Raw genomic sequence first — 15893 nt, forward strand, 5'->3', positions numbered from 1 at the left:
GCTCTGTTTTAATGTGAGGTGGAGAGCTCAACTTGTACCGTGACTTAATTTGCCTTTTACTTTGCATCTTCCTCCTGTGTGTTCAAATGTCCACTGCTGACAACCCTACTGTTTGAATCTTTAATGAGAGAGTAAAACGTGGCAATTCTGTTAAATTTCCCTTAACAATCTCATATGAGTGAGGATATGACAAACACACAAAGAGAGAGGGAGGGGATCCCCTCTGGTTTATGGTTTCTGCTACTGACACACTGACACTGAGATGATGTACAACCCCACTCAGTAAGGGGCTCTCCTCACAACACACACACACACACACACACAAGTACAACTGCACTGCTGAGGCTCACTGTGGTGTTTGTTTCCGCCACTGACGCTGCAGAGAAAAGGTTCATTTGAGCGAAACTGCATCTTTAGCTTCTTCTTGACGTGGGTTTCCTGCAGCCCACGTGTGTCTTCATGTTTCGCTGGAAAAAGGAGTGTGATCACGGCAGGAAAAGAAGATGTTAGTCTTTCTTTTCTCAGCAATAAATAAACATGTTTACATTTTTTAAATGGTCTTTCTATGGCTTATTTTCACATGAATGATCATAAAGTTAAATAATTGTTCCACTGAAGACGGTATTTTTAACATGTTAATGTGTGTGGTCTGCATTACACGGACAACAATTATTACCTTGAAGATGTGCCTCAATTTTCCTTATTGATATTTGTATTTATATATTCTGGATATTTCTGTGTATGTTTGTATTTGTATGTTCTCAATTAGAAAGGACAATTATAAACTACAGACGTGGTTGGAGTGAGTCCTATGACAAAAAACATATTGTGATATGATCTAATGTTATAATGGATTTACCCGCTCTGCTAAATGTGATGGTGTTGCTTTCCTGTGAGAACAAACAATGGTGCCTGTGTTTGGTGTTAACCAACGAGTAAATACATTTCACGCCATTTATGTATCTCACATTTTTCACAACCATGGATCTTGGTTTCATTCCTCTATCTCTCTCTCTCTCTGTTTTCTACACTTTAATCTGTCATTATCAAATGTTTCTGTTTCAAAATAAAAGCAACAAGCTCTTATTGTTTCGGGGGGACTCTCCTGTGTATACCTGGGGTTTACGTTCCAGTGAATCATTACATTTGCATCCTTCTCGTGGTTTCTTTGCATGATTCACAGCGACACACCTCTGAAGTGAGGGGAAGGGGGGGGGGGGGGGGGGGGTTCTGCTAAGCAAAGTCAGAGAATACATTGAATACATTTTTCTCTGTGATTTCAGGTTGTTCTCATCACCCTGATGTGTTTGTGGGTTAATGTTTCTGATAAGTTCAATTTGGTTGTTTGATGCTATAAGAATGAGATGAAACAGATGAGACTAACACCTTGATACCACTTCTCCACCCCCATGACTCCAGCCAGACTCAGGCTCCAAATGAAGCCAACACAAGATGGCAGCATTCGTATCCAGGATATTTTGGCTTTGCTTTTGTAAAACAGGAGATGGTGGAGACACATCTTTCTTTACAATCTATAACATTAATAAATGTGATCCCTTGAATCTGATCCATTTACAGACTAACTTATGAATGTATGATTTAGGTTCTGTTTCCAAATAGCCTCAAGCAAAGTAGACGTGGTTCTGTACCTGGTAGTGATGGTGGGGGAAGTGGAGACCTGTTTTCCATGTTTAGTCTGTGGCTCTGTGAAAAACACTTCAAAGTGTAGGTAAAGGCCATTACTTAAAAAAACATTTTAAATAATACAATAAATATACAATAAAAATAAAGAAAGAATAGATACATTTAAACAAATAAGTAGACTGACATGAGGAAAACCAGTGCAGTGTTTTCATTTGTTATTATTATTAGCATTTTTAATATTGATTGATTAATAGTTATAATAATATTTATTATTATTGTTATTATGATATCAGTTGACAGATAAACCGAATCCTCAACATTGGTCGTCTGCCTGGAAACGCAAAATGCCCGTCGACCAATCAGAGGCTCGCTCCGCGCATTGGTATCTGAGGGACTGTGTTTTGTCTCGGCGGAGCAGCGGTGTGAGTGGGTCGTGCTGCGGCTGTATAAAGCAGGTGTGTGCGCGGCGGTGCGGACACTGACTCCTCCGCTGTGTGTGTGTTAGAGTGTTTCCTCTGGATCATGAGTCTGAACGAACTTTATTTCTTCTCTTCAGGATTCTGAAGACTTTCAACAAAACGTACGTATCGACTTCATCCTCAATGTGACTGCTTCTGTTGCGTGAACTGCGCGGTTAGCATGGACACACCGCTACAACCTCGTTTACGTAAACCAGCGATTCAAAAGAGCGATGCAGGGATGTTTCACCGCAACAGTTCGATTCTTTAACCCTCGTTGACTCTTCCAAACTGTTACCGAGTCACGGTTAGTGGCCTTCAAAGCGCAGTGCGGTGTTCTCCACGCAGTTTGCGGGCTCGCTGATGAATCAGCTGGAGCAGATCGGGGTTTGGTGAATTGTGTGTCGTGCCTTTTAACGTTTCCCACGTGCACCTTAACCCCGCGTGCGTCTGTTCTAGAATAAAAACGCCACGCTCGTGCACTCCGCTGTTTCTGGAAGCCTCACGCGCTCCCCTCTGTGAACGGGTCGTCTCGTGCTCACTCTGTGCAGCGCTCGTGCTGAACATGAGGATGATGATGTTTCACATGATTTAACCTTATAGTCCATTAATGTTTATCAATATTTGAAATTGTTATTGACAGGGCGACTATTAAAAGATCGATAATGACATTAAAATGATCAACAACTCCAATTGAATAGTTTGAGAATTTGTACCCATGTATGGACTGAGATGTATTACCGTTTGGTTTTGGACTGTTGAGCAGGAAAAAAACCAACATATTGAGACATAGATTTGAGATTTATCGACCGACCACCTAAACAATTGATTGACAAATTGTTCCCTTACTAGAGACCTAATGGTCAGCTCTTCCATTTGGGAATTCATTTAGTTTTCTGCTGTTTACAGGCAGAAAACTTTTTGTTCAATAGATTTTATTTTTCAAAAGTGGTCACATCCCTGATTGACTGTTGCTGAAGGATTTTGTTTTCTTGTGGAGATGTTTCAGTGTGTTTTATGATTGTGGTTGAAGCTAACACTCGTTTGTTTGCTCTCTCCTGTCAACTTAGTTAATCAGAACCTTGTGCGAAGATGGAGAAGATGGAGAACAAGGAGGAATCAAAGAGTAGTTCAGTCAGTGTTCTGTCCTGGGAGCAAGTGAGCCGGCTCAATGATGTGCTGACCGCGGTCGTGCCTGTTCACGGACGAGGCAACTTCCCCACCTTAGAGGTGCGCCTCAAAGACATTGTGGCCTGGGTGCGTACCCGCCTGGAGCTGAGGGGCATCCGGGTGAAGGACATTCGTCTCAACGGCTCCACGGCCAGCCACGTGCTGGTGCAGGACATTGGCTGGAGCTACAAAGATCTGGACGTCATCTTCAGGGTGGACCTGCCGCACGAGAGAGAATACCGCGTCATTAAGGACGTGGTGCTGGGCACCCTGCTGGACTTTCTGCCTGAGGGAGTGAACAAAGATAAAATTACTCCCATGACCCTGAAAGAGGCTTACGTCCAGAAGCTGGTGAAGGTCAACACAGAGCAGGACCGCTGGAGCCTCATCTCCCTCTCCAACAACAATGGCCGCAACGTAGAGCTGAAGTTTGTGGACACAATACGCCGGCAGTTTGAGTTCAGCGTGGACTCCTTTCAGATTGTGCTGGACTCCATGCTCGTCTACTACGAGCTGGCACAGACGCCAATGACACAGGCCTTCCACCCGACTGTGAGCGGGGAGAGCGTGTACGGCGACTTCAACATGGCGCTGAGCCACCTGCGCAACAAGCTCATCGCCACCAAGCGGCCCGAGGAGATCCGGGGCGGCGGCCTTCTGAAATACTGCAATCTGCTAGTGAGGGACTTCCGGCCGGCCAGCGAGGAGGAGTTCAAAGGCCTGGAGCGGTACATGTGCTCACGCTTCTTCATTGACTTCCCTGACCTCGGTGAGCAGCAGCGCAAGGTGGAGGCCTACCTTCAGAGCCACTTCATAGGTGAGGAGAAGAGCAAGTACGACTACCTAATGATCCTGCGGCGAGTGGTCAACGAGAGCACGGTGTGCCTCATGGGTCACGAGCGGCGGCAGACCCTCCACCTCATTTCGCTGATGGCCTTCCGGGTACTGGCGGAGCAGAACGCCATCCCAGACGCGTCCTGTGTCACCTGCTACTATCAGCCAGCTCCATACGTCCGAGACCACAACTTCAGCAACTACTACGTGGCCAACCAGAACATTCCAACATGGCTGCCATGTAACTGAGTCAACAACCACGTGAAAGGATGTAGAAGAGGGCACGGCCACTGCTGCGTTTGAAAATAGAGGAATAGCAGAGAAAAAACAAAAAAAATGATATAGAGGCAATTAATGTAAAGTTCCTCTCAAGGCACAATTATATTTAAGTGGACAAGTGTTTTGCTTTGTTTTTGCAATCCTTTCTCATTCCTTATCTACAGAGGCGTCTAGGTCATTGAATAGAAAGTGATATTTTTAAGTGTTATTTAGGTTTCTCTCTAATAATGTTTGGTTGTTTCCCTGTTTATCAACTTTATTCTTAATGGAGTTCTGTTTTGTGCCTTAACCTCCAGCTTTATCTCCCAATTATTTAAGTATATGGGCTGTTTTTTTGTAGACAGGGAATAAGAAAACGTTATAGCCTGAATTTGGTGTCCCCAAAAAAAATTTGAAAAAACTGAAATAATGACAAAATGCTGTTATTGGGAAGAGACGATATAAAATGTTTCAGCCCAATTAGAAGAAAAAAAACAGCACTGGTGTTAAACACTTGGGAATAATGTAAGGTGATGCATGACAAATCCGAAATGAAGGGGAAGCGAGACTTACAGATTTGTTTTAATGGATTTTGTAAATATCTCTCACAGACACACTCTAATACACCGGCAGTGCCTGTGATTTGTGAATAAGCAAACAAAGTGTATATTTTTTATTTTCCACTGTGAATTTCAGTACAGGACGAGCTCCCCTCCTCCCCCTTTCTCCTGCTTACTCAGTCCTGTACTTTGAGTTTAAAACTGTAGTTAGACCGTGTAGGCCTCCGACTGAGGAGGAGTGAGGAGCTTAGTTTTTTTTAAGTCACTGCCAAAGCTTCACCAGTGACCGCCACATGTCCAAATCCTGGCTTTTGCAGGGTGGGTGTGACTGACGCAGTGAACACTGTGGGGCTGTCCTTGTTGCCTGGAGCCAGAACCGGCTGGGAGTCCTGCAGTGACTGTCCCTTCCCTTAAAAGGAGCAGCACATGGTGGGCCCTGCAGGGTCGTCCCTCACAGCCATTGCAGGCTCGACGGCAGCCCTGAAATGGGATCCTCCTCTGACGCAGCTCGGCAACTGGCTCTCAAAATAAAGGCCGGCTATAATTATCCTTTTTTCAGTTTTTTCCTGGGGGAGGTGGGAAAGGGAGCCAGGGATTGGTGTGCCAGCAGAAGCAGTACCGCCACCTTCAGTGCGGGGGGGCACACAATCACTTCCTGGTCCCTGCTGGGACCACCAGTGTTTGAACACCTTTTGTGGTCATGGACACCAGTAGAGTTTGGTATGTTTAGAGAAACGCCAACATGTCTGCTGGAGGGACACCACCCCCCTAGTGAATTTTGATTTATCCTGGAAGCCACAACTGATTTGAGCTACGAGGCCGCACCCCCTTATTCTGAATTTCTATTTCTGGCCAAACGTATTATTAGCTGTGAATTTTGAACATTTGCAGTGTGGTGTTACGAGCAGTTGGGCGGAGCTCTGAACCAAACCAGTAATCTCTGCTCTTTGCTTTCCTGACGTCGCAGCATCCATGTCGGAGTTGTTCTTAAACTTCTTACATAGTGGCAGCTGCTGTGTCGTAAGCCCCCCCATTTCTTTGAAGCCGTAGCTCGCTCACTGCATTGCTGCTGCCACTCGTCTCACTGCAGCACATGTTTACCGCAGATAACCAGGAGCGACTGTTATCTGGCTGGCTCCCAGCTCCTGGCTGGTTGAGAATGGTCAGTGGAAGGCCTGCTCGGCCTCCTCTGCAGGTCACGCCCAGGGCAGGGGCACGCCGTGCTGACTCAGAGGCTGAGCTTTGGTGTAGGAACTGCCGTAGTCTTTAACAACAAGTGAGGTGCCACACTCTCACTCTGGACCAAAGGCTGCTTTAAAACCAGCAACTGAAGCAATCAAGTGCCTTTTCACTTTTTTGAAAATGATGTAGCCTTTTAAAGTTTTTGTTTTTATGGTGATCAGGAGGGTAAGTGTTGGCAAAAGGTTATTTTATTTTCAGCCCCAGTTAAACCTAATCATGACCACTGTCATCGCTGTATTAGATCCTGGTTTCTGGGGAAATGCTCATGTATTTGGTTGGGGAGTAAAATTTCTTTGGTTTGAATTTGAGTTTTTTGTTTCTTTCTTTTTAGTATCAGTCCCACACACTTCTGTGCCTTGAAACCCCTCCTGTGTTGTCATTCCTGTCTGCCATTTTGTTTGACTCCCTCTTTTGTCGTTTCCTGCAGTCTCTGGAAGCCATGTTGACTTCAGTCTTGCATCGGCAAATTTGAGATCCAGCTTTTGATTCATTGTGATCATCTAAACAGATGTTCCATATTTACATCTTTTTGATTTAAAAGTCTGCCAATCATTAAGCTCTGACAAAATTTAGTTAGTTTTTTTGTTCTTTTGCTGACAGCTCTCTCCAGATCCGAACCAATGCAATACCTGAAGTGCACTGACGAGCCGCTCTGTGGCACAGTAGCTAGAGGTTCCCCAGCAGAGAGCCGGTACTCACAGACGCACTTTAAAAAGGGGCCTTGTTTTACTTCTAACCCAGCCACCTGAGAGGAATGTAAATAAGCTAATGTTGTCAAATTCTGAGGGAGTTGAGCTGGTTCTCAGGGACAGTGTGTTGATGAGGGCTTTGTTTTTGTCCCCATTTAGTTTTTGGGACGATGAATTGGTTCGATCTCCCCCTGACATAAAGACGGCACCTCTTACTACTCGCCTTTAACTTCTGTCTTTCGTGTTTTCTCTCTGACTCTCCTCGTCTTAGCTGAATTTAATGTTCTCATTCGGGTCAATCCGGCCTGATTGAGGAAGCAGACTTGAGGTCGCTCGGGCCTCACGTCAGGGTTTTATCTGAGTTCATATGCTCTGAAACCTTATCACCCGGTGGATAGTGTCATCCAAAAGCCCAACTCTTAAACTTAACACGATCTTTGCCTTTAAATTCAGGGGACGAAACGTTTGATTGTCGGTCCAAAAACTCAATCGCTCCCCCCCCTGTAACCATCCTATTGAGGCCACATTCAGTACCAGTTTTCCGGTTATGCCGCGGCTCACAGCTGCAGGTTGACGTCTGCCGTGAGTGGAGAGGACGAGTCTCTTCTCAGGCCTCCATGTTCTCATCGCTCACTTAATTCTGTCGCGATCGAGGTCAGAATAAAACACGAGATGCAAACTTAGATTAACGAGACATTCAATGGTGAGCCAGCCTGGAATGTTAATCCTGTGTGTGTACACGTTAACTTCACATGTTTACGGTTATTACAGCTTTTTTTTCTCTCTGACGATTGAAGTTTCTGTTGATGAAAAAATGAAAGCTTTATATAGGCAGCAGGGCTCGTACGAAATCACTTCCTTCGTCGGTGCTGGCGTATGTATTTATGTCTATGTAAAAACTGTGGGAAAAAGAGGATGAAGTGTATTTTTTTTGGCCTATTAGTTTTCCTGACCCCCACTTTTTTTTCTGCTGTAAACTTGTCAGTGTTGTCAATCCCGTTGCTTCTCACTCACCTCGCCTTTTGGTGGTCCAATGGTTTGGGCCTTTGTTTATCAGTGCAGTGTGTTGTGGGTGTCTTTCTTCCCAACACCTGTAGATGTATCCTTTGCTGGGAGAGGAGGGTGTGGAGGAAGCTGTGGATTAGATACTCAGTCTTGCACCCTAGGACTGAAAGAGGCCGTGTGGACGCTCTCCTACAGTTTCTGTGTGGCGAGTTGTGAAGTCTTTGTTTCTTTTTGCAGCAGATTTGTGTTTACGTTCATGCGTGGATGTGTGTGCTCGTTCGCATGGGTGTATGATGGGATGCTTGTGGATGTGCAAGTTTAAGTGGGGGGGGGGTAAGAAATTTGTGGCACTATATATATATATTATTTTTGAAATAGTTAATGCAAAAGAGCTTTTGTCAGCTTTGTGATTGTGACACAAACTTTGATGGTTACGACTATTATACTATTTCATTTATCAGCACTTTTACCTCACTTGAGTTTTTCCTTTGAATGGAAATGTACGTGTACATCAGGAAAATGTGTTTGAAGAGGAAATAATGAATAAAGAATATTAAATGCAGCATCTTGCTTCAGCTTTTTCTGTTCACTGGCATCTTCTCAAACTGTTAAACAAATATTTCAGGTGATTTATGTGTAAAAGTGTGTTGATAATTCTCATGTTCGCTAGTTAAACTTGCTTTTCATGCTGAAGCCATTCCAGCATTGAAGTGTCAGACCAGTTGGACTAACACATTAAAATGCAATATTTTTACGTTAAAAACAGATGGTAAAATGGAGCACATTTTTCAACAATGCCCACAAATCTCCTTCGATTCTATTGAGCTGCATCTAATGGAAGAAAATCCTACATATCTGTTAATTAGGCCTGGATCAGCCTCTAGATCGAATCTATCTTGACCCCTTGACACCTCCTGCAAAGATGCTATTAAAATGTAGTGTAATGTCATGACTGACTTGTGATTGGTTCATGCTTGACTATGGGTGGGACTTACATACTTCGACTCCACTCTAAAATCCCTACTCTGGCTCCAAATGAAATATTTGGTATTTATGTTGCAGTAAAATTGGTTAAGATGATCGTTAAGAATATATATGAATCTTGAGTGCACCTACGGAAATGGGTATCAACATGTCTCTTTCCTCCATCTTGTATCTGCAGCTTTGACTTCTTGGACTCCTCCACTTAGGTCTTGTGGGCATCCTGATGCTGATTTGAACCGTGGATGTTTTCCGTCTCCATCACTGTGGAGGCAGTTAGCGGTGGAGCTCCGTCCGCTCGACACTCACAGCGTTCAGGCCTCGTCTCACTGATCTGGGTGCAGTGGAAAACACTCGAGCCAGAGGTTTTATTGGGTAATAACAGCCTTCACTCTGCTTTTGAGAACTGTGCTTTTAATCCAGAGTGTGTCGGCCTCGCTGCACATTTACACCAACACAGGCTCTGCACGGTGATGAGGATTTCACTGCTAATGGATTTTGTGACTTGAGGTGAGAATGTGTTTTCCCCATCACACACGCTTTCCTGCTATGCCTTTTTCCATTTAGACAGGAAGCTCCCCCACCCAGCCCACTTCAGGTTTGAGTCACCAGCTGCCATTCATAAAACTCACTGACTTATCTGGGGGCAATGAGTCACTGTGTAGACGTGACGCAGCAATCTGCCCTCACTGTCTCGTTTTCAATTCCTCTCCGTCCACATGCTGATGCTGCTTTATAGATTTTATTGACCTATTATTTTTAATCCAACCCGGAGTTAATCTCCTTTCTTCCTCTGCCTCCTCAACTCCAGTTTCAAGTTTGTTTTGAGTTGTCTGCTTAATCATTAAAAAATCGGATTTGATTGTATACATTTGAATAAAACTTTATGTGCAATATACTGTATCAGCAGTGTCCCCCGAAAGCACTAGTTTCTCGCAGCAGTTCCCGGTATCATTTGCAAAGCAGCACCTGTTCCCTTCGTGTCTGTGTGACAAAGCTGTTTTTTATGAAACCAGCTTCATGCAGCTTTTACTTTGTCATAACCAGTCCCAAATCCCGAGAATCGTTCTGATGAGCTGATCTTGCCTTGCGCTCAGGATTTCTTTAAGTCAATCAACAATTGATTTAGAGTTGGAACCATCGCCCACGATTGTAAATATTGATCTGAGGGTTAGTTAAGAGGTGAGAGGTTAAATATCGCTGTGACATTACTTCGGTAAATGGTGAAGTTTGCAAAGTTTAAGTGATGAAAGTGGCTCGGTTTTTTCAAGACAAACCTCTTCTGCTCTCTAAATATCCTTGTTTTGTCAATAACGTCTGTAACCACCATAGATAGTATTTTTTTTAATAGTTGGTGAATTTAGGACCCTGACTAATCCGCAGTTTCTCTGATTTGGGGGAGAGTTTAGATTGTGTCTATCAATTTAGCAGGCTTTCAATGTCCTGAAACATTTGTATACATTTGCTTTTACATACAATGTATCGTAACTTATCAATATCTATAACATCTAATGATTTCATAGTATGGCTATGGTATTATAATGGTAAAAAAACTGATGGCAAATACAAAGGTCAGTTTCCTGTTGGAGAGGATTTATCAAGTCTAACTTTACTTTACTTAACATGACTGACTTCACCAACTCAAGTTGATTTATCTTAACCAACTTGCTAATTCAAACGGACTGACTTGACTAACTTAATTTAACAATCTCCCAGTATTTTGGCAACATTTCATCACAATCTCATCACCATAGAAGCAAATCACTGAGTTTAAACAGTCCAGTCAGCAGCAGGTGGATTTTCCGAGCCCCTATCTGGTTCATTATCAATGCTGGAGTCACCAGTTTTTAATATTGAAATATTTTCATTTGAAGTCAATAATAAAAGTAATGAAAACCTCTGAGATTTCAATATGAAACACATGACCCTGATCAAAGCAGTCACACACATTAATCATGTTTCTCTGGTTCAGAGACTCGTTGGTTCCACATCTCACTGACGGACTTGATGACGACAGTGAGACTGAACGATGATTTGGCTCAAACTGTTCTCCAGACAGCCTCCACCCTTTCCTTCTTATTTGTGTCTCTTTATGTCTTTATTCCTCCTCCCTCTCCCTTTGTCAACACGTTTTCATTGCTGTGTGTTTGTGTGTCAGCAGGATCACACACAAACTACAGAGCAGATTTGGTGGAGGGGTGGGACAAAGGCCAAAAAATAATCTACTGCATTTTGAGGCGGATCCATTATCTTTCTTTCTTTAACACAAGATTTTGACATGATCACTAATTTCCAATGAAATAACTCTCATACTATGATACAAAGAAATCAGGCAGTTTTAAAAGGAGTAGTATCTGTAAGTGTGTGATCAGTGCAGCTTGATTGAATTTAAGGAGACTGTTGGGCCTTGAAGGAGTACTCATTCTAGTTTAATCTGACAAAGATGAGACTACATGTTTGTTGGTTTGTTTGTATAGATTTCACACAACTACAGGACGAATACCAAGATACTTGGTAAATGGATGTGATACAGAGAAGAATTTATCTTTTATATTCGATCTGAATCAGGGGGAAGTGTGAGACAGGATGTTTCTCCTGACATTTTCACCAGTTTTGCAGGGAGTAATTCATGGCTCTTGATTTAGAAACATCTGACATATTTAGGGAACTGACAACTATGAATGTGTGAAATCTGGTGCTGCTTGATTGAATTTAAGGAGAATGTTGGGCCCTGGTGGAGGTACGCACCAGACCTATTGGTATCTGAGTTACTGTGTCTGCTGGGAACTTAATAGGAAAAAATGTTGTATCTGACCAGAAAAGGCAGAGTTAATATACCATATACAAGTATATACAAGTATACAAAATAAATATATATATATATATCATACACACATGTACTTCCCTTTTAGTTTTTGTTTCAGAGGAAGAGAAACACAGTGAGATGACAACTGGTCTTTATCAGGGTGTTTCAACAAAAACACAGGACCCCTAACACCTCCACCCTCACCACACACAGACGCACACATGCAGGCACGCACACAAGCACACATGCACATAGTGAAACCCCCCTCCATTGCTAGCCAGGTCAAACAATGCTTAATTTCTGGAAAAATACCGACACCAGTGTTCATAGCAGAGAGTGAGATAATGGAGAGTGAACACAACAGTCACTGTGTGTCCACCTGTCTCTGATTCACACACACAGAGGTTTCTCTCAGAGGTCAACAAATATTCATGATGGCAGTTAGAGCAACAGGACGCACTAAGATGGGTTCTGTCATTGTATCTTGTTCTCATCACACTGATGTCTGTTCACGTGCTCATGCCGCTCAGAAGTCTTGTTTTAACGCGTTAGACATAACAATGCAGTGAAACATGATTGACAACTGAGACTAACTTGTGATTGGTCAGGGCTCTTGTATTTCCAGAATCTCGATGGCGTGGCTCCATTTCCTGGACGCTCCTGCGCAGACTCAAGATCCAAATGTGTGAGCTGGCAGTGTTTGTAGACAGTGGGAGGACACATCTTTATTTATAGTCTATATTTTACACACGTGTGAATCTTCACAGCAGTTGGTTAAGGTGAGAGAAGATAAAACAAGACTCATTACTAACCAAACCATGACCTTTTACTAACAAGGTGTTGTTTCCTAAACCAATATCACACATGTCCACCCACCATACTCCTTCATACTGCCTGTCTGAGGTACAGGAACAGAAATACAACCTTCCTGTAACCTTCATTAAAATTCCTTCAGACTTGTTGACCAAACAAGGTCTCTTGGGCTGTGAGTCAACAGTGCTACCCACTGTCCCACCATGCCGCATTGATCGGCTGATATTTCCCTTGTTACCTCATTGACGGTTCCAGACAGGAGAACAATGTTTGAATAAACAGCAAAGATCACGACTTAACTATTTTTTTCTTTCACCCGAGTTTCACAAGGCCTACTGATATTTGACTGCTTGGGACAGAGTAATGCTTTAGTGACTCATCATTGCATATTGCAATCTGACACTGTTCACTGTCTTGCATCTTGCATTTCACTTTTTACTTCACTTTTTATATCTTTTATCTATTATATATATTTTTATATATATATATATAATATGTTTATGTCTAAATAAATAAGAAGTAAATAGTGAGTAAATATATATTGTTTCTTTTTATTGCTTTTCTTATGTGTGTTGTTTTACTGTGTTTTATGTTTTTATGTTCATTGTATGCACCACTAACCAGAGCAAATTCCTTGTAGGTGTAAACCTGCTTGGCAATAAATACTTTCTGATTCTGAATGGACTGTGTCTCAGGGATCCTCAAACCATGATTTCGTCCTGAGCTGCAGTGCTTCCAGATATGCAGCAAACAGAAATGTGGTGTATTTCAGGGTTTCGCAGGTGCTGCTGGTTACTGGCTTGTAGCCGAAAGCTCATTTGTGAGGTGATTATTGTTAAAAAATACTTTCACGTCCCCTCTGCTCCTTCCTGTGCGGACGCTTCAGGGTTGGAGCAGATTATATAGTATTTGGCGAGATTACAGCTGATCTGCTGTCGATCCCTGAGAAACCTCATCAGCATCCATGCAAACGATGCAGAAGCAATGAGCTGTGATAGCATCTGTTTTCCTGGATGTTGGCATGTGTGCGTGTCTTGTTGTGGGTTTGCTGTGTGTGAATCAGTGTGTTGACAAACCTACCCACTTATGTTTGATTCCGTTGAAGACGATAAGCTGTTGTAACACTAGTGATGACCGCCACACTTTCTCCCCCAACAGAGTCCAGACGTCAATTAACTGGGGCTTCGCCAAAGTGCTGTTAACTTCTCAGAAGTTAACAAGACCACCATCCATCCAGCAAAGTGCATTTATTAGTGGGCTAAATAAAATACATATAAATTGCGGTAATATGAGGTGTAAATAGTAACCAGTGTGTGTCAGGGAATAAAGTCCACAACAGTTCAGAGTAGATTATTGCACCTCGTGAGCCAGTGAGGTGCTCAAACAGATTTCTGCTGTGGAGTGAAACCTGACGTGATATGATGGTTATGAAATGAGTCTGGGTTGATGTTTTTTTTAACCCTTCTAATGCAGGTGCACTGTGCTGGATGGATGGTGATGCACTGCTATACATCACATGCTCTTCTGTCTGAAACACTTGCAAACATTTCCATTTTTGCAAATATGCCCCGTATCATCTTCTTCCTCCTCCTCCTCCTCCTCCTTTGAAGCCGTGTCAGTGCTGTGTGAATATTTCCACCTGTAGACTGGCTCCAGATGAAGTGATCATTTCCAGCCATTGCTACTTCTTTGCAGGATTAGCTACTGTAAGTTTACGCTGTGGTGAATTGAGGCATCAGAGCCAAGACGCCAAATGCAATTGCTGTGCTTTATTCTTGTGTAAACAAAGTTCTCAGAAGTTGACAGCCCTTTGGAGAACAGCTTTGGCGAGTAGAGACGAGTTAGGAATCAACTCAGGCCACAGTTTACGGTGAAAATGTTTGTGGCTGAGAATCAAAACCCACTGAACTGAAACCATAGATTCACCATGTGTGTTCTCAAATGAAGATGTTGTGAAGATATATGGAGAGGAAACTCCTCTGCCCACAGGAAATGACACGGACGGTAAAAACTAAAGTACAAACCCGCCTTCGTTACGTGTGGTCACAGTTCGGTCTGTACTGGGTGAATATCTAAGTCTTGAGCTTTGACCTTTTAAGGAAAGATCTTGTCTGATGCCAATTGGAGCTGCCTGCAATAAAGTGTTTTACTCGCAACTAGACTGACACTCAATTTATCGCCTTATGAGACCACATTTTAAATTGACTGGATCTGGATTTTCTTTTGAACCGTTATCAGATAAGTTATACACACATCATCGAACTGTCCTTCCATCGTGATGTGTGGAAATGCCTTGACTGTTTTTTGAGTAATTCTGCAGACAATCAACATCCTTTGTTGCAGAGGATATAAGGTCTCAATGAAGCTGTGAAGATGTTTGAGTGTCGTCACCAACCATCAAAACATCAAGTGAGAGCATATCTTTTGCAAGATCAACATCCATCTCCTTCATAGAGATCAATAAACTTGATCTCTGGAGATCTTTGGAGAAAAAGGAGCATCGTAGCATTGAAACCATCAAATTATTGAATTTGTACTTTGGTCTAACAATTTGGTCCATTTCCCATCTGCAAACATGGAGGAGGCAATTTTTATGACCTATGGTGTAGCCAGCCACCAGGGGTTGATCAAGATGCTTTGGCTTCACTTTTAGGGTGCTGTCGTACAGTCTAAGTTTCATCAGCACTATAGAACATTTGGTATCTTGAATGTAATGCATCCCAGTCTGTGTTCCATCGTCACATGCAAACACTGACACCCACTCATGGAAATGCACCAGGATTTAGAGGCAGGAATGACGTGTCACAGCCTGGAGGTCCATCCGACCCAGTATCGTCCTCTCCATGTGGCGGCTGCCTGGACTTTGACCTGTGAAGGAAACAAATGTGCCTTAAAAAAAAGGAGAACTGTGAGAAGTTGAGCAGCTCATGTAAACCGTCCACCCATCTCAGGAATCAGGCAAGCTGTGCAAACACCCCCAGCCACTCTCCATCCCCCCCCCCCGCTGTGCTGGGCCCCAGAGGAGTGCCAAATATAGGAGGTCACCACGGTCCCGAGAAACAGGTGACGGCTGGTGTTTGGCGACCTGTGGCTGAAACAGAGAAAGGGACAGGGGGTGGAGTACGCTGCAGCATGTTCTCATAAACCTTTCAAAGCACAGCTGGTTGGTTTCCCAGAAGGACTGTGGCATTAAAACCCTTCAGCACGCCCACGTCCCCCTTTCTACCAGTCAACCTACGTAAAGCGAAACAGCCACAGCCTCGCACATCCATGCATGATGAGGATTCACAAATACCTCAGCATCAGATTCATTATGATGTGTGTGTGTGTGTGTGTGTTAGGGTGTTTGTGAGCTCTCAGACCTAAAACATTGCCAACTCAGCATGTGTTTGGCCATAAATGCTGCAAAACCTCAGATTGTATCCCCCAGCTG

General features: G+C 43.3%; 2 protein-coding genes across 3 annotated transcripts in view; one reads left to right on the forward strand and one right to left on the reverse strand.

The window, feature by feature from the left end:
• Positions 1-2075: 2075 nt before the first annotated feature.
• Positions 2076-12848, forward strand: tent5c (terminal nucleotidyltransferase 5C). 2 transcript variants are annotated; one of them, XR_008341728.1, is made up of 4 exons: positions 2076-2224; positions 3173-6331; positions 9023-9216; positions 12273-12848. XR_008341728.1 is itself a non-coding variant. In XM_053439036.1 (2 exons), exon 2 carries the CDS (start codon positions 3195-3197, stop codon positions 4353-4355), a length of 1161 nt encoding a protein of 386 aa, XP_053295011.1. In that variant the 5' UTR covers positions 2076-2224; positions 3173-3194; the 3' UTR covers positions 4356-8422. The 2 variants fall into 2 exon arrangements, 1 of the variants encoding a protein (XP_053295011.1); XM_053439036.1 differs by lacking the exons at positions 9023-9216; positions 12273-12848 and having other exon boundaries at positions 3173-8422.
• A 1366-nt stretch (positions 12849-14214) lies between these two features.
• Positions 14215-15893, reverse strand: part of gdap2 (ganglioside induced differentiation associated protein 2) — a 39730-nt gene continuing 38051 nt past the window's right edge. Inside the window, exon 15 of the transcript XR_008341727.1 lies at positions 14215-15328. The gene's annotated coding sequence lies outside the window, so the exon portion shown is untranslated. The remainder of the gene's footprint in view (positions 15329-15893) is intronic.

The sequence above is a fragment of the Pleuronectes platessa genome, chromosome 14 (genome assembly GCF_947347685.1).
Source record: "Pleuronectes platessa chromosome 14, fPlePla1.1, whole genome shotgun sequence".
Taxonomy (NCBI): Eukaryota; Metazoa; Chordata; class Actinopteri; order Pleuronectiformes; family Pleuronectidae; genus Pleuronectes; species Pleuronectes platessa.

What these genes read in the sequence shown, in the direction of transcription:
- tent5c (XM_053439036.1), top strand. Translation starts at nt 3,195, where the DNA reads ATGGAGAAGATGGAGAACAAGGAGGAATCAAAGAGTAGTTCAGTCAGT.